Source organism: Aquila chrysaetos, chromosome 8 (assembly GCF_900496995.4).
Source record: "Aquila chrysaetos chrysaetos chromosome 8, bAquChr1.4, whole genome shotgun sequence".
Lineage (NCBI taxonomy): Eukaryota > Metazoa > Chordata > Aves > Accipitriformes > Accipitridae > Aquila > Aquila chrysaetos.
This window is the reverse complement of record NC_044011.1, coordinates 26,150,762-26,169,559: the sequence shown is the minus strand read 5'-3', so window position 1 is coordinate 26,169,559 and position 18,798 is coordinate 26,150,762. Positions and strand designations below refer to the sequence as shown.

General features: G+C 42.3%; 2 protein-coding genes across 11 annotated transcripts in view; one reads left to right on the top strand and one right to left on the bottom strand.

The window, feature by feature from the left end:
• Nucleotides 1-1,304, bottom strand: part of SHLD1 (shieldin complex subunit 1) — an 84,599-nt gene extending 83,295 nt beyond the window's left edge. For 2 of the 5 annotated variants that reach the window (XM_041125571.1, XM_030023545.2), the window contains exons 1-2: nt 1,201-1,296; nt 514-565 (exon numbers count right to left, since the gene is read on the bottom strand). The gene's annotated coding sequence lies outside the window, so the exon portion shown is untranslated. Of the gene's footprint in view, nt 1-513; nt 566-1,067 lie in introns of those variants that run through there. The other 3 variants (XM_041125572.1, XM_041125570.1, XM_041125573.1) reach the window with 3 other exon arrangements.
• Nucleotides 1,305-1,523: 219 nt separating this feature from the next.
• Nucleotides 1,524-18,798, top strand: part of GPCPD1 (glycerophosphocholine phosphodiesterase 1) — a 47,761-nt gene continuing 30,486 nt past the window's right edge. Inside the window, exons 1-4 of one of the 6 annotated variants that reach the window (XM_030021211.2) lie at nt 1,524-1,644; nt 10,930-11,015; nt 15,344-15,428; nt 16,307-16,391. In XM_030021211.2, coding sequence (XP_029877071.1) covers nt 10,967-11,015; nt 15,344-15,428; nt 16,307-16,391 — 219 coding nt within the window. In that variant the 5' untranslated portion in view covers nt 1,524-1,644; nt 10,930-10,966. Of the gene's footprint in view, nt 1,645-2,158; nt 2,375-2,940; nt 3,051-10,929; nt 11,016-15,343; nt 15,429-16,306; nt 16,392-18,798 lie in introns of those variants that run through there. The other 5 variants (XM_030021214.2, XM_030021217.2, XM_030021213.2 and 2 more) reach the window with 5 other exon arrangements.

Sequence of the window (18,798 nt, the reverse complement as noted above, 5' to 3'; positions counted from 1 at the left end):
TATTACGTATTTTCCTGGTACAGAACATCTGATATTAACATTAATTCCCTACAACATCCAGGGCTGCGTCACAAATTACTTCCTAACATGGCTGGATTTGCAGGGGATGAATGAATGGAAAATAGCCCTCTATTTAAATGACAGATGGATGGACAGCATAGAGCAGCATACTTGTAACAGCACTAACTCCCAATGCAAGACAGGATAATCGTTTTCCCTGCATACTCGAACTGCAGCTTCTTTGTCGGCTGATACAAGTTGCATAAAGCAGAAGCAAGTTAGTTACCAAACTATTTATGCAAGCTTGTTATTAGAGTGAAAGGACTGGTCATACTACCACAATTCCATAGCTCTGCTACAAAACAGAGCACAAGTTCCCTCAAAAACACAAAGGAAAATAGTTTCCCTTTATTTGCTAATACTTTGTTGGGTGAATTCCAGCATGATACCCTTTTTGTCATAAAACCAGGTCTCAAGAGGGCCACAAGGTCATAGTCCCAAACACAACACTACCTTTTAGCGCAGCAAAGCTCCCTGGGGTCTTCACCCAATAGTCTCAGCTACCCTGAAACAGAGAAGTGTCACACTTGAACTTTGCCTGCAGCTTCAAAACTCCAGCATGGGCATTCCCACGTCAGTTTGCCTTGGTGCTATTGCGGTGAAGACATGTTTTTAGCTGTACCATGAATGACAGCCCTTTTGCTCAGGCAACCAGACCTGCACAGAGACAGAGGCAGAGCCTGCACGACAGCAGGGAGGCTCCCTGGGTGCCCCGACCCAGGTGTGCGGGCTGCAGAAGGCACCAGCTCCTGCCACCCCACATGTCAGTGGGTGACGGAGGCCGCAGCCTGCCAGCAGGGCTGGAACACTTGCACAGACAGGACCTCAGAAAAATGCACATGGAGATAGATGGCCACCATCTAATCCACAGAGACCAAAGCCTTTCAAGAAAAGCATGCTGCCTGCCCACTCATACCACAAAAAAAGCCATCGTGCCCCTGACGCCGTGAGTTCACAGCCGGACTAAACCATTGCAACCCAATGGTACCTCAAGGAAATAAGGCTACCTGTCCCCAGAGCAGCCCTCACGCTCCCAGGCTGGATACCGTGGACCCAGCCTGAGGCAAAGTGACCTCAGGGGATAGAAAGATGGTAGCGGAAGCCTGCCTCACCTCAGCAAGACCCCGACCCAGCTCTCACCCCTCAGCTCGCCCCTGCCCCACACAGCCGCCCATTCCCCACCGCCTCACCTCCCCCAGGGCAAGGCCCCCTCAGCTCAGCTCGGCTCGGCTCGGCTCGGCCTCGGCCCCGCCCCCTCACTCCCTAGCTCCGCCCCTCCGCAGACCCGGGGCTTTCGAGGAAAGGGCATGGCCTCCCCCCGCCCTTCCTGCTCGCGTCTCATTGGCCGCAGTAGGAAGGCGGGGCCGAAGCCACGGGGAGTAACGCGTCGGCAAGGGGAGGTCACGTGGGTCAGCCCCCTCCTCAGTTCGGCCGGGGGCAGCTGGAACCGTTTGGAGGCCGCGCGGCCCGCCCCCCCGCGCTGTCGGGCGGCCCCGGCCGCCGGAGGAGGGGCAGGGAGCCCGGGCGGCGCCGGCCGCAGCCCCGTACAAAGGGGTTGGAAAGCCGGGTGCAGCGCTCGGCCAGGTCAGTCCGCGCCGCCGGCCGGGGGGGGGTGCGGTGGGGCTGTGCGGCGGACGGGGACGGTTGATGCGTGCCCCTGAGGAGACCTGGGGCCTGAGGGGGGGGTCGGTTCGCGCCCCGGGGAAGGCGCTACCGGGGCGTCGGTGCTCGGCACTTGGTGGGTTGCGATGCAGGAGACTGCTGGTGCCTGGCCCTGAGGAGAGATGGCGAGGGGGGAGCTTCCCTACCCCCCCCCGCCGCGGGCAGGCGGCCGCAACCCGGCCGCCCCCTCCCGCCGCCCCGGCTCCCCTCACGCGCTGCCCCCTTCCCTCGCCCCGCCCCCTTCCCTCGCCCCGCCCCCTCATGCGCTGAGCCCTCAGACCCCGCCCCCTCCCGCAGAGCTTGGGCTTTCGAGGAAAGGGCATGGCCTCCCCCCGCCCTTCCTGCTGGCGTCTCATTGGCCGCAGTAGGAAGGCGGGGCCGAAGCCACGGGGAGTAACGCGTCGGCAAGGGGGGTCACGTGGGGTCACCTCCGCCGCCCTGCCCCTCCCCTGTTCGGCCGGGGGCAGCTGGAACCGGTTGGCGGCCGCGCCGCCCCCTCCCCTCCCCTCCCCTCCCCCGCTTCCCCGCGCTGTCGGGCGGCCCTGGGGAGCGGCCGCAGGCCTCGGCCGCCGGAGGAGGGGCAGGGAGCCCGGGCGGCGCCGCCCGCAGCCCCGCACAAAGGGGTTGGGAGCCGGGAGCGGCGCTCGGCCAGGTCAGTCCGCGCCGTCGGTCGCGTGTCGCGGCGGGGCAGGGCAGCGGCCGGGGACGGTCGGTGCGCGCCTGGGGGTGCCTGGGGCCTGAGGGCGGGGGGGGGGTGTCGGGTCGGTTCGCGCCCCGGTGTGGGGAGGGCGCTGGGGCAGCGGTGCCGCGCTCCCCGCGGGAGCTACCGGGGGGCGTCGGTTGGCGCGGTGCGACCTGAGGGGAGGGATGGCGCTCGGCCCTGAGGGGACCCGGGGGAAGAGCGCGGGGTGCGGGGAGCGGGACGGCGGGCGCGGCTTTCCCGGAGGGGGATGGCTGCATGGCTGCGTGCCCCGCGGCGGGGAGGCGGGCAGAGAGCGGCTGCGTGCCGCCGGCCGTGACCGGGGTGCCGCGCGGAGCGGGGGGGGGGGGGGGCGGCATCGTGTCGGGAGGGCAGCAGGCGCTGCCGCGACTGCCGGCCGGGGACACGCCGGGCTCGGCGGGTCAGTTTATTTACGTCCCCGCCGAAAGCCCTCGCCCGGGGCGGTCCCGTGGCTGCCGCATTATGTAAAGGGCCGGGAGGCTGGGACGGGGCGGGCCTGCGACGGGACGGGACACGGCGCGCCGCCTCCCGGCCAGGAGCCGGCCGCTGCGCCGCGCCGTGCGGGGCTGGCGGTGCGGCAGCCGCCCGCAGCGGCGGGCAGCGCTCGGTAAGTCCCCGGCCGGCGGGCTGCGGCGCCGGTGGGCTCTGCGGCGGGGTGCTCTACTCTGCTCTCGGTCTCTGCTTTGGACTAAAGGAACGCGCTGACAATGCTAACGGCATGTGTTTTCGTGTTCTTGATCTGCCGGGGACTAATAAGACAAGTCTCGATTAACTTTGTTAATCTTTGTTACCTGCTTCCTAACCACGCTGTTGCAGGAGGTGCAGATTCATTTTCTTGTACTTTCTTTTTCCGTTTCAATCGACAGCTTGTCTTGCAGGGTGTTAGTGTTTTAGTTTATTAAAGCATGCACTGTTAGATGGAGATTGGCCTTCAGAGTGTTTTAGATGTTAGTGGTAGAGTGAAATAGTTGATAAGTGGAATTATTTTTTATCGTAAAAGGTATTTTTCCTTATAGATTTTTATATGTATTTCTATTCCAGCACTGTTGCCTGTAAAATAACTATAGAAAATATTAAAAAAATCAGGGGAGTGCTGTTTGTCTTGCATAGAAGCTACTAGTCTAAACTGCTGCATAATTCATCTCTTAGTAAAGCAGGCTGCTCCTCAATAAAATGGATACAGGCTTTGAAAACCCTTTAAAAAGTTTGTTGTTGTATTGAGTACTGAGAGCTGTGGGGAGTGTTATACATGTTATTTGTCCATGTCATTTTTAAGTGAGGAATGTTCGTATGGTCACAAAAGCTAAATTACTACCTGGTTAAGATCTTGTCAGCCACACGCTAATAACGAACAACACTTCAGCAAAGAGAAATAAGACTGAGGATGTTCTGGTTTACTTACAAATATGCCTCAGCTGTTTCCTGTCTTTTTCAAGAACTTTGTCTGCAAAACTGCTGTGACATAGCTAAGACAGAGGAGTCTGCTGCATGGACAGGTATTTAAGAAATGCTGAAAAACATTAAGTTCTTGTTATTTAAAACAAAGCAGATGTATTATAGGTGAACATAGTATGTCAGATAGGGATCATCTTGTGTTTGATTACCAGGGCTGGCTTGGCCTTGCAAATGGGTACTTAAATTGATACTGAAAATAGCATCTTAAATATATTTTTCTCTGTTGCTATGTACTAATGTGATGCTGTTTCAGAAATAGCACACGGGCTTTGCTTCTTTCTAAATGTCAGCATAACCCTATTGGTAAATTCCTGCCTTTGAATCAGAACAGCATGTCCAAATCTTGTATGCAAGTTTGTTTTCTGTCCAGTGTTAATACTGCAATGCAGTATGAGAAAGCTGTCCTTTCTCACGCAGTCAAGGTGCGGGGGGAGAGGAGGGGGCAGGAAGAACCTTCTGGTTGTTTCGGTGACAATGAAGGAGTTGGTGCTGTAATGTTGTTTCTAAAAATTCTCCAGTTTTTAAAAATTCAACTCCAGTTGTTAGAGTGAATGTCCTGACAAGCATATCCTCTGACCTTGTTCTAAAATCCAGGTGTTGTCAACTGTTGTTGCTTAATTTTATTACATACCTAATTTGTTACTTTAGATGTACTTTATAAATAATTCTTATACCTTGTTAGGACCAATCACAAGCAACAAAATCTGTTCTTCGTACTACTAGTTTAATCAGCTTTGAATAGGTATTAATATTTAAATATTAAAGGTATAGTCTGAAGTAGCTCAAGTTGATATTTTTATGCTCAAGAGCCTAATGCTCTGAGGAAGAACGACAAAACTGTGTCTTAAAACATTAGTTTTGTGTGGTTAGGCTCATATCTCTTCTTTGTTCAGCATAACATCAGATCTGACGTATGGTGGATTTTCTGTTGCTGCATATGGTACAGCCTTCAAGAAAGTAAAATATAAGTACAGTACCTTCTCCTGCAGTGCATGGTAGTGTTCAAACACAGGCTTCCCGAGGGAGGTTGCAGGGGGCTGTGGTGCCCAGCATTGGCCCTGCTCCTGCCAGCACGCACTCTCAGCTGTCAATGACTTGGCTGGGACTGTGGCACCTTTCTCCTGCTTCAGGCTGGAGCTGGACCTGACCTTGGTGTTGATAGGTCTCATGAGTCTGTACTTTTAAGGTGGAGGATGTCTGCTTAAATCAGAAAAATAAAAGCAAAAATACTGCAGCCTTCTAGTCCTTGCCCTTTTGAACTTTATATGCAAAAAAATAAAAAAGGAGTGATAATTTGAAATAATTGAGCATATGTTTACTTTTTGCCATACCAGTAGTCTGCACTGTGGTCTGTGATGAAATGTGTGCTAATGGTATGGAAGATCCTGTTTGTGCACAGATGATCTTTATTTTTCTGCAGATAACTAAGCAAATTCAGTAATATAGTGGTTAAAAATATTCTCACGTTAGGAACCAGATGTTTGAAAGTACTAAAATGCATTCCAGGAATATCATGGCACCTAGGTACCTAGCTGTCTCATTTTAATTGTCTGTCTAATTACCTTTGAAAAATCCCATTAAGTACCTATAAAAAAATTCAAATACCTGGATATCTTAAAAAAAAATAAATTCACCCATTAAAAATATACTTTTGTAAGCTCTATTTTACCCTCATTGAAAAATCTGTACTGTGTATTATCCAGTCATCCTCAAACACAATGTTATGCAAGAGAGTTTTGGGTTGATAGCTTTACATCCGAAATTTCTACTAGTAATTTTTTAGATAGGGTTTTGGGGCTTTTTGGGGGGAGAGGAGGGAAGAAATGTAACACAGTATATTTTGGTGTAAGTCTGCTGCTTTTTTTGGCTTTCTCATCAGCATGTTGCCAAATACTGATTATCCTCAATGGAGTAAGTCCATGCAAAGGGTCAAGGTCTCATATGACCTGGGTCATATAGCTTCTAGGAGCTCAAATGAAGTTGTTTTGAGTTCACACTCTGTTAGATCCATCCTAGAGAGGATAATATTTGCAAAAAACTCTGGATTCCCTTCATGCACTGGAAGAGCAATGTTTTGCTTCTCCTTTAATCTTGAAGTAATTTTTGCTATGAGTTCTGATTACTTTCAATAGAAATCTTCCCTGCGGGCGCCCCCAATTTAGAAAGCTAGTGTAGAATTTCCTGAGGCTTGGTCTGTTTGTTTCCCCTGTCTTCCCCAATTAGGTGTCAATGCGTATTTTTCCTTCCACTGCTAAGTATAACCAACTATTCTGCAGCCCTTACAGCCAACTCACAGTTGATAAAGGCAGCTTTTCATTCAGATCTATCTTAATATAGTTGCCTAAAGTGTTCCCTGCCTAATTTTGAAAGCCTTCTGTCCATACAACAAAAAGAAAGCTCAAGGCCTTTAGGCTTGTAAGTCTCTACAGTAGAAAAAAATGATCACATCTTACTTCAAGCCTGTCTCAGACATTGCCATTAGAGCGTTAGAAGTCAGAGCTTCACAAACCTATTTGAGTTGCTATTAAAAATCTTACTTGTATCGAGAGAGAGCATGTCATCTGGCTTTATGAATGCTATGAATTTTTATGAGTCTAAAATTTGTTCAGTGTTTGCAAGCTAGGCTATTATGTTTCAAGATTGTTCCAGATTACTTGCCTAAAATACTGAGAATAAGATATGGGACAGCAAACAGCCAGTACCTCTTAAAATATATCGGGAAGGTTAAGGAAACTTGGCGGGGGTGGGGGGAATAATGTACTAAAGCTGAAGGGTCATGAAGGGGTTTTATATACCACCAGACCTGTAAGCTAAAAGGTTCAAATGAACTCCAAGCTTGGAATTATTAAATTAAGTCCATGTTCTGGTATATTTTGACTACAACCAAAAATTATCCTGGTCTTCCCCATCCATGATGACCTTTGCTACCTCCTTTTAGAGGAAAGCTATAATACTTTGTGATACATTAATAGTTGATTGTGTTATGCTACAAGGAGAGTCTGAAATGTCATCTTTTCACTTCTTCCAAGTGCCTTTAGGGGTCCATGGCTGTTTGCCTGCATCTTCTAGAAGTGCCCTTCTAGAATCAGGAGGGGAGAGCTTGGGTTCCCTATTATTTAGGGAAGTACGTTAACTCCTGTTGCTCTTGTACTCCTTCTGGTGCCCATGAGGAGGAGAAAATAGTGGAAGGGAAGCTTTACAGGCAATAGTAGAACAAAGAGTACGCTTTTTCTCTTCCATTCAGCCTGCAGAATGCTGTGCTTTAAATCTTTGTTGCTTTTTGGGGGGGGGGGGGGGGGGGTGTATGAAGGCAAGTAAGTGGACTTCTGAAATTGCAAGATTCCCGGTTGCTTTTCTCATCTGAGACCATGATGAGAGCTTTGTCTTGTGGCAGGAGAACCAAGATTGCACATGACCCTACCTAGTAGGCTGTTGATGTTGCCCCTGCTCTGGAAGCCTCGCAGACAGCCTATTTTATACAGTGAGGTTGGATGATGGGCAGGGTTACCTGAGTCAAGCTTTTGAATGCAGCATGTCAGTACAGCCCCAGGACTCAGAGTGCTGCTCTGCAGTCACCATCTCCTCAGGAAACCTCCAGAGATTGTGAAAGGTGAGGGTTTGCTTTGTGAAAGGAGGATAGTGAGAGAGACTTGAACTGTGACATGCTGGGGGAAAGAACATGTTTCTGTTGTAAAAGCAAGAGTCTCTAGGTAGAGAAACACTTTTTTTTTTTTTTTTTGTGAATTGCTGATACCATTGTGTGACTGTCTACTGTGGTGAGACCTCTTTCCCATGAGGAAATGACTGAGATTCAAGTGTTCATTGTTTGCTTGCATGTAGTTGCAGTCCATAAGCTGACCAAAGGGAGGAAGTGGGACATAGGATGAGGGGCAATTGTTTGCACCCTAGGCTAGCATTTGGACACATGTAGTTGTGGCAGATGTGAATTCAGCTTTAATACTTTTGAACCCAAATGTTTAAAAATGGTCATTGCAAAAGGACTTCTAGTTCATAAATCTGCTGGGTTGACTGTTAATATTTGCTGATTAGGAAGTGTTTAACATTTTTAGTGTAATTGTTCTAACTTGTTTCAGTTCCCCTAAGCAGACAGTTATGACCCCTCTGAGCTCAGCATTCTTTACGTTCTCCCAAACAGTCCATCTTTACAGGTGTGGAGAGCAGGGAGGACTTTGTTATTCTTTGTCAGCTTCTTCGGTGAGGCAGTGCTGAAAATCTGAAGGAACATAGGGTTTAAAAGGTAGCGTGACACCTGCTGGTCAGAGGGTTTTATTGTCTAGGGCTTTTTGCCATTTCTCTCTGGGAATTAAATTACTCCTCGGGAACCATCAGTAACTAGACAGCTAAAGTTATGCCTAAATAAAGCATTTTAGTATCATGTCTTGAAAGTACAGAATGCTTTATAAGTGCATGATAATATACAACACAGGCTTTATTCATTAACAAAAAGCAGATCTTTTTTTTCCTTGATCTGTGTTTACATACAGTGTTCTGCTAGAAAAGATGTTTCTTCAAAATGAGGGTTAATACTTTGACTCTAAACGTGAATGTAAGTGCAATACTTGTAGCTGCAGTTGTGCTAGAAAAATCATCCCTGTATTTGGTGATGTAAACTAGAGTTTTCTTCTCATATACATCCCATGGGCAGGTTGAGTAGGTCTTTGAGATAAAGTGCTTTTTGAGCAGAATTTTGACAACTTTACAAAGTCAGTTTATCAAAATATCTTTACAATTAACTACTGTTATATAGAAAAGTAATATTCTTTTGCTAGGTGGTTTAGAAAAGCCCACAAACGTCTTGCAAGTAGATACACAGAATTTTTACAAGATTGGCTAAAAGCTTTATAGACTTAACAGGATTTCAGATTTTTCTCTAGGAATGGATGGGTAGTTAAGTAATTTGGAGTAAGACAGACATGCTGGTTTTTGTCAAGTTTCATTTTAAGTCATGGTGCATTGGCTTTGGAAGCTTTTTTTTTTTTTTACAAGGCAAAAGCCTGTTCTTGCTTTCGGGAGCTGGGTTCAGGCTTCAGCTGTCACTTACCTGCTTTGTAGTCTTTGGCAAGGCATTTTTGCCTACTTCCATCTCCCCTTTGGCTCCTCTGCCTTTTCAGTTAAAGGATGTCCAAGCAAGGACAGTCGTTGAACACAGCCAAGGCCCTGAGCTGTTTAGTGTCATGATAAATGCACACTAGTAGTTTATATTCTCTGCTTTAAATGGAGATTTTTGTGTCATACTGGACTGGTTTCACAAGTCCAATTTTAGTTTCAGCACTGAAACGTGCTGCACTTCTGTGTCTAAAAATAAATGCTAGAATGTGTTACTGTTAACATACAGACCACCTAATATCACACATATGACAAAGTTCATAAAGGGTGTGTGCTTCATGGAATTCCTGTTTATAAAGTGTGCTTGTTTCTAGCTTCACTAGTTTGGGATTTTATCATTTGCAGAAATATTGCTTGTAAAAGTTTACATGCAGAATTGAAATATATGACCAGAAACATCTATATTGATATCATCTTCTTGCTCTCATTTTACCACTGAAAAGTCCTCTCCCTTGACATGGAGAGAGGGAAATAGGGGTGGAGAAAAAGGAATGTAAAGGCAGCAATAGTTAGAAAAGGAATAGATTGAGAGGAGGAGAAGAAGATCCAGAAGAAAAATTGTAGGTGTTTAAACTTCAGACCTTAACTAACTTTCTGATTGCTTGAGAGGAATAAGGATTGATTATGAGCTTTTTTTTTTTTCTTCCTATTTGGTATCTGATTTTCTTTAGCTTTTCTTGCTTTCAAGGCATCTGTTAAACTGCCCTGTGCCTTTGAAGGTAAGGGCTTGTAGTAGAGCTAATGAAAGGTAGATTTTTCTCTAGTGCTGCTAATTCTTCTTGTCTTCTTATTAAAGCTGTTACTAAACGATTGCTGACCAACATTGTACTGAAATAAAGTGCTTTTGTCCTGTTAAAAAATAGCAACAAAAACATTCTACTTGCTTGGTTTAAAAAAAAAAAACAAAACAAAAAAACCCAAAAACAAACCCCCAAAACCTACAGTAATACAAAGAAATGGATTAGTTGAGAGCATTGCAAAGTTAGTTCTGCATAGAATTAGTATATTATTTTGCAGCCCATGTCCAAAGGATTATACTTGGGTGATAACGGTTAGTCTAGCAACATCCAGACTTGGACTTTAATATGACTACTACTTTCATAAATAACATAAAAGGATATGTTATATCAATAGTGTTTCTGCTGAAATTGGGACAGTGGGAGTCTACCAGCTTTTTTCCATCAAGTTACTGTGTATTGGAGGAGGGTAGAAAATTGAAGCAGGGTCAATCTTCCAGCTACAGTCCTGGCTACAGAGGCTGTAGGCAGTCCCTTCCTGCTGTGGTGTTTTGAAGACTGCTTGGTGCTTCTAGTTGTTGGTGCTCCATGTGAAAGGGTGGAAGTATTGGTAGGGGAGCACAGTCCAAGGTGATGAACAACTCACTGCCTGTGACAGCAGAGAGCTGTCATCTGTCATGGGTTCTTCCCCTTTTTCCTTCAAGGTGTAAGTGCTTGTCTATGAAACCTTTCTTGTGTTTTGAAGAGGATGCTGAAGAACAGTATAGATGAGACAGGAGTTACTGCTTGCCAAGGGTCATAATCTTAAATGTCTTATAACTTCCAGTGGCCTCTTTGGGAGCAAAATTAGTCAAAACAGAGGTTTTTGAAAAATCTCAGCTTAAGACTGATGAATGCTGCATGATATTGATACTTGCAAATGGTATTTGATTTACTAGTCTTTTTCTTGTGCCAGTGTTGCAACAGTGTCTTCTGCAGCTGGATGCTATTTTCTGGGGCTGCTGCTGGTTTTAGAGAACTTTCTATTTTTACTGCTCACTCAAACAGTAACATCACTAGTGGCTTACTTCCCTATAAGCGGTGGGATCTGTGTTTCCTCTTACTTAGGACAGCAACAGATGTAATGTATTGTTCCTGAAATGTAGTATCTTTTTCCTCCCACTGTAGGAGATTTCAACTATCCTAAGACAAAAGTTCTGCAGGTATGACCTCTTCTCAAGTCACTTTTGAAGTAAGAGGACCATCAGTACCAGGTACCCAAATCATGCTTTCTCCTTTTTGTATGGTTTAACTAGAAGAAAACTGAATAGAAGAATGTTCAAAGGCTGTCTTGTCTTTTTTCTTCAGAGGTCAAAGAACATGTGAGTTCAAATACCAAAATGATAAGTCATTGTAAAATACATGAATTAAGAAATTTCACATAGGAATTTGAAAGTGAGATTTGGGAATTAATTTTTACCTTTTTCTTCGAACAACAATTTCATAGTGTGCTAGAGATTTTGATGCTAACTGAAGTGGTTATGATTGTTTTAAAATAGTGTTCTGTCTCTAGTAACTTTTTATTCCATGGAAACGAGTATTTACATTCTGAACCATGATAGTCAGGCATGCATTGACGTGTTTGTTCTGGTTTTTTATTCTGTCTGCATTCCTGTTGAAGGCTGTCCATAACAAGATGTGACCTCTTCTAGGAGTTGACTAGGACAGAAAGAATATGCAGCTTAATTTGATATTCTATCTGTGCAAAAATGTGTAAAATATATTCCATAATCTAAATGAGGAACACAAGGTGTCAGATCATGTAGAACACCAAGACTTAGTGTTGATAAATTGTGCTTATTATTTTGACCTTCATCTTTAGGAACTTTGAAGGAAGGTCACCAAAAAAAGTAATTGGTGGTTGCCTAACAGAAGCAGATGAATGTGGGAACACTTACAGATTGGCAAAATTCCTGTTACAGGCAAATACCAGATGGCATAAGTGTCTGTTGTAGTTGGGGAAAAAAAAATGATATAAACATTTTACAAGTTTTGAAATCTGCCCCATGTTAGACCTCTCCTGTGTTTCTCCCATTTGATTGGGAAATGGGGAACTGAACATTGACACACAAGGTGGACATGAAGCCTTTAGTAAGAAGTAGTGTTTTTATAGCATTCTGGAGAAAACTTCTAAGGTCAATTCATTCTTTAACTTTAAATCAAATGAAGCTATAAAGCACTGGTGTAGCTATACAATGGAATATGGCAAGCCATGCTCTTTTTGCCCCATTTACAGTGTTTCTTCCACTGTTGTGATGGCACTGTCACTAGCAGAGTTGACTTTGGATGTGTAACTTTTTCTTGTGCTGATAATATCTGGAACAAAAATTAGGATTAGGGAGACCTAGATCCTGTCTCGCTGGCTGGTTACAAAGTATTACCTGGAAATACTTGCCATATCTATAGCATCAAGAGGTGACACAGAAGGTTGCTTCTGCTTATGACAATATTGATACTGTTGGTTTTGACTGGGGAGAAGAGCTCTTAGATGCAGCAGTGGCAAGATGCAGTCTTGTTAAAGAAGAGAAGTAGGTTTTCAGAGCTATCAGCAGTTCTACAAACAGCAAAATTTCCAGTTTATTTAGAAACATCATGTACTGATTTTGTCAGATCACCATGGTGAGTAGTTAGTTGGTGGCACAAGAATCCTTGCCTTTAGTGCTAACGTGCTCTCTGTGTCCTCATCACTCCCTTCCTGTTGATGTCAAAGCCAGTGATTCCAGGCTAACTGGCAGGATAAAAGGACATCACCGGCATAGGAATGAGCTTTGACTCACTTTCTGTAGCCAAACCACTTCTGGAATCAGCATTGGTGATGAAGCCCAACACATTGATGTAGACTTTTACATATTTGTGACAGGGAGTGCTGCTTTTTGCCTCATCCTAGTGGAAGGAAGAGGGTCACTGAGTACTGGCTGTGACTCCGTTAGGTCTTCATCAGGACACAGTCCCATACCAAGAGACTGCTAGGTGGCCAAAGATTAGCTATTATGAAATAAAAAAATGGAGCTTCTAGCTCCCAACTGTACACAAAGATTCTTCTCCAACAGAGTTGGCCCAAGCAGAGAGGTTGCAACATCAGTGAGGCTGTTGCAAGCTTTGAGACTGGGCAGAACGCCTGGAGTAGCTTCCTCTGCTGTAGCTGAAGGAGCTCTGCCAGTAGCAGCATCAGATTTCCCCAGCAAGGGGAGAGGGAGAAGTTGAAGACCCCTGAGCTTGAAACACAAAACCAAACCAAACCCCACTGAGTTTAGAACTGCCTTTGAAAAGGCAGTTCCAGTTTATCATGCATTTCACTTGTGCCTTTCCTGGGATAATTTAAGCAGCATTTTACAAATCCTGATTCAGCCTTGCAATGTAATTGTTGAAGTGAGTTTAGGGGTGACTGCACATCTTGTTCAAATGTTGCCTTTTGTGTGTTGTACATTGCTGAGTTATAAGTATTCACTGAATGTTCACAGGTTTGTTTAAAAAAGAAGGCCAGAAAACTATTTTAGCTAGCTGCTACTAAGAGGAATATAATTTAGATGGCACTTCAGAGATTGGCTGGTGTGTACACTAAGATGTACTAAATGCTGCTATTTTAGAGTGTTATTAAAAGAATTTTAGCTTCTCTTTAGTATATCCAGTCAGAAATTCTAACTGTGTGGCATTCAGGTGGTCTTCCCTCCCCCTTTTACCTCCTCCCTGCAAAAACAAACCATAATGTGCCTCAGTACAGAGTGGGAAAGGTAAAGTGCCTGACCGAGGCAATTGTGTGCAATGAATTGCATAGTAAGTATACAGCTGATGTTTGTCTGCGTTTGTGTGCTTACAGTGAGCATCCAAGAAGCTTGATTTTTTTTTAAATGAATTGAACCAAAAGATTTTATTAAAAAAAAAAAAAGGGACTGTAGTTCAAGATGTTCTTTAAAATTATTTCAGTAAGCTGTTTTTAGGAACAAATTATCCTATTTAATTCCTGGCTTTTGTAGATTTTTTTGCAACCCCTGGGTCTGCAGGGGTTTCTTTCATAAACAATCCTGGTGGTATCTCATATTAGATTAACCTGTATAATGGGAAAAAATGGACACAATTTTAGAGGCATAAGGACTTCCTCAAAATGGTTATTTCAGACTTTAAAGTTCCAGCTATGATATTTGGCTTAGTAAAAGGTAGTGTATCTTTGTTGTATATAGCTTGCCTACTTTGTATCTTGAGATAATTGTGGCTCCAACTCTATTGCTACTGCTTTCCCAGTTGGAGAACAGGAAATCACCATCATAGATGCTTGTATCTTGCTTTTGTTAAGACTGATACTTTTTCTCTCAGACTTTTTAGCTGTCAATTTGATCTTTGCTTTTCCTGTTGATGAGGCATGCAGGATAGTTCTGGATACCCTCTCCCCTTTTTCTTAAATGCTTCCACCCCCTCCACCAATTAAGGGACTAATTTGACTTTAGCTAGATTTCCTCGTCTGCTTTGGTTTAAGGGTGACTTTGTTTGAAAATTTACATTTAGGCATTTTATGTTAGAGGTTGAAGTAAATCTCAGTATTTTTTTAATTACATTTTATTTATAAGTTGCTCAAACACTATGGTAGTTCTTACATTTTGCATAGCAAGCTTAAAAGGTTAAGCAAATGGTGCCTAAATATACTTTAAAACTTCACATTTTCTCCTTCTGCAACAGATTTTTTTTCTTGTGTCTAGAAATATTGTTGAAACCCTGCAAAAGCAAAATACTAGTTTGTCCTTTCCAGTTGTATTTATCATTGTTGTTGTTCTTGCAGTCATATACATACAGGTTTTGTATTAAAAACAAGGGTAAGTTGCAATGTTAACTTTAACTCCTGGATGTCCCAGAATCAAGCATTCTTGTACTATTGTAATCTTTTGGATTCATTCTTTATGTATGTATGCATTAGGGTAGACAGTGTGACAATTTCATGGTGGTTTTGTGTAATGTTATGTTTTTATATCCAATAAAAAACTGAAAGCATAGCAGCAAAATTCATTTTATTTCTCTCAGGAATAAAATTAATTGGATGTGTTGTCTTGGGAATAATGCTAGCAACTTCCTATTTGTGCTTTCTAGATTGTTAGTATGAATTTTAGAGAATTATGTTTTTAGACATGTATGTTACTCAGTACTGTGTGTGTATAGGTACATATATTAAAAAAATGGACAGTATATAGGAAAAAACTGGTTCGTCTTGACAGTAAGCATTTTACAGTGAAAATCTGCCTGCTGTGTTTCCAGAGATTTTTGAACAGTATTACTGCAGAACAATTTGGAAGTCAACCCTTTTAAGGGCTGGGCTTGTCAGTAGTCCCTCTCTCAATGAGATTCTTACAATGGTGAAGAAAATGCTGTTGTAGTTTTGGGTGGGGGGAGAATTCCTTTCTGAACTGAAAAGAGGGAGTTTAGATGGGTGATTCTGGTGTATATGTTTAAAATATTTGAAGGTTTGACCATGTAGGCTGTACTTATTAATTTCATGTAGGCTTGAGTAGTGATGATTGTGGGGTTTTTCTGTTTGTTTGCTTGGGTTTTTTTTTAGGAGAGGTTTTTGCAATATGTGGGAGCTGCAGTGCTTTGGGAAATTGGAATCCACAAGTTGCAGTGGTCCTCCAAACTGATGATCGGTAAGTTGGGTTTTTGTTTTTTTTTTAATTTGTTCCCTTTGAAGTAGCTGGAGTTCTGGAGCAACAAATTTATTCTGGCTTTGACTTTGTAAACTATTGAGCTACATGTACTGTTAGTAAAACTCTCCAGAATTTCTTGTGTTGCCCTTGCACATTTTGAATGCTTAGGAATGTGTCTAAGAAAATGTTTAACTTGGGTATGCTTTCCTAGTTACAGATGATGCTTCTACCATTGTCACTGACATATTTCAGTAGTTTAGTTGTAGACATTTTGAATAGGAAACAGCTATGGACAATTCTCAGTCCAATAACTATACAGCAAGTTATAGGAGATGTTTATAGTGTTTACTTTCTTTTTAACCAATACAAGTTATTACTGTGGCTATGAGGAGATGGGGAGAAGATTATTTAAAATGGGAATTGTGTTAAAACTCTTAAGGGGTTTGTGTGTATATAAACATGAGTGTACATGAAGAAGGCTTCAATTAAGCAGAGGAATTCACTGTTTTCTTAAAATGGTGTCCTGCCTATTGCTGTTTGTATGATGCAGGGCTCACAGGATGTATTTATAATTCTGTCAGCGACTTGCTGAGTGATCTTGGATGAGTCCCTGAATTATTTCATTATGTTTTCCCCATCTGTTAAATGAGGAAGAGAATTCATGCTCCTTTAGAACACTTCAGATCTGTACATTAGAAAGTGCAATTTCAGTTCCAAGTATTTATTGTGCTTTGTGTGTGTTTGGCTAAGTTACCTTGTAAAAACCTTTCTTGCAGCAATACGCTGAACTTTATTTTAGAACTTCACTTAAGACAGACATATGTCGGAGGTGGCTGTTAGGCTGTATTTTGGAACTGTTTTGTTTTTTTTTCCCACAGTCAATTATGGAAGGCTACTGTAGAGCTTCCTAGAGGAGTTCCTGTTTGGTATCGGTATTTTAAAGGGTACTTCCTTGAACCTAAGGTATGTACAACCTTTTCTATTTTAAGTTGGCTCATCCCTAGCAAAAAATTCCCTTATTTGAAGTAAAAAGGATTTTCTGAGTTAAACTTGAGTTTTTAGGAAGAAATCTTAAATTGTAACATATGAAACATTAAAACACATGTGGAAATACAAGTTCACTTCTGGAAATACATGACCATATGCTGTTAACTGTAATTATTTTTGTTAAATTGTCTTTTCTTTCACCACTGTTAGTGTTTTAAAAATTCCAGTGATAGTGAAATGCCTGACATTATTATAAAGCTTAAATGATATGGTAAAGTTCTCATTGGTTATAGTGGGGCTACAACTTCTACAGTTATAATTGAATATGGACTTCAGCAGGGCAAGGATTTCTAGCATGGAAGCAAGTGATAGCAGGAGAAAAATGGTTAGTGTGAGCAGGCATATTTAAATTTGCCTAATCTACTACAGTTTTTAAAATTACTGCAGATTTTTTGGTGAAGCATGAGAAGTATTAACTAGCTTTTGTGCTGCATAATTAACATATGTTAATCTCTTGGAGTGAAAAGGTGAAACAAGGAATGGGGCATCCCAGTGTTTTCTCTAGGTTTGCATATAGGTATTTGCATGAGTTGGGGCGAAAACAACCCAAGAGACAGAGACAGATGTGTTTTTACAGGTTTGATGTCAAAGTTGCATGTGAGTTGAATGTATGTGGCAGTATACTGGTCTGTAAAAATTGTGCTAGGGTAAGGGGGAAGTTCTTCAGACCAGGGATGGGACTGCATCCAGAAAAAAGTTGGACTAAGTTGGGAAAATAAGGAGCTACTCTTTAACTGTTTTTCTTAATAACAAGTAATAACTGTAAGAAATAACCCATTTAAAGCTATCTTTGCTGTCTTTTTTACTCTGTTAATATCCTGTAGCTATTCACCCTGGGCTTTAGTTCTTCATTGAAATTGGGATTATGAAGGATGTAGCTAAATGTGCAAAGGAGTTATAGAATCATCTGGTCTATATCTTTTAAATATTTTAAATTACTGTCAAGAGCATGTAAATTGTTGTCAGCTGGACTAGCCTTTCTTTCACTGAAAAAATATTTGACAGAGGTATCATCTCAGTGAAGGATACTAATTTTAAATGAAACAGTTCTGTTTTTTCATTACAGCATGTGAAATAGTCTAATCTGAAACTGGTGTTTAAATTGTTATTCTGAGGCAAAAGAAGGGAAGGCCAATAATAGATTTCTTTTTCTGAGGTCAAACTGAGGCCAAAAGTAGATCAGTTCTTACAGCTAGCAGCATTGATGGGACTCTTACATTTTTTTTGCAAATGCCCATAAGTTTAAAATGTAAGCAATAGCACACTAGAAAAAGCACACTTAGAACAGATTGGCAGAAAACGTGCTCATAGACAACACAATTTCTGTTTTAACATTTGAAAAAGTTTACGATATGTATTGGTGAGTGTGTTTCTTTAAGTAGGTGCTCTGTATCGTGCACGCTTTATGTACCGTGTGATGCAGAGTCTGCCAAGGTAAGTATAAATTTTATGGAATACCAGCATAAAGAGCTACTGTATATAAAAAGGAGAAAAAAAGAAAACCACCCTACAAAACAAAGTATGTGAATTGCCCCGGTATATGGTTATCCACTTAGCGGTGTCTAGCCTGTACCTGTTAAGTTCACAGGACTTTATTTCTTATAACATAAAGTCTTTTGAAGAAAAGAATTCCAGCTACAATGTTTTCTTCCTCTTTTTTGTAATTTTTTTTGAAGAACAATGAAAAAGCAGGATCCCTTCCTTCTAACAGGAGTATAATACACAGTATAGTGCAAATGAAACAATGTATGGAGGACTTTAGCATTAACAACTCTGATAAGGAAAAGATACTTTTAAGTTAAACTATTCTGAATATTTTTATTTCAGTGAGTTTTTCATTAGGGATTGCATGTGATTAATCTCCTAAATTTGTTAGGCTTGTGATATGTGATCCCTCAGACACTGTTAACTTTTTATATCAGCACAATTTTGTGTGTCATGGGCTGTAGTAGGATAACTTAAATACATGTGTAGTCTTAAATATATGTTAAAGTCTGAATATATGAATTTGACACCACATAATTGAGTAAATCATGGTGAAGACAGATCCAGCTGAAATTACTGTTCCTTTCCTTTCTATATCAACTGCATCTTTGAAGATGCTTGAGATGGACATGGTGGCAAAGCTGGGGCTGATACATGTTTACACAGAGAAATGATAGTTCTCATTATCCAAAATATTACTACAGACTAGATGCAAAAATAGATATAATAATTCACATTTTGGAAAAAAACAAATAGGAAAGTATTTTTCTTGCCTCCCTTTAAAAAAAAAAGTCATCATTTGATCTCTGTTAAATTATTTTGCTTGAAGGATTGTACA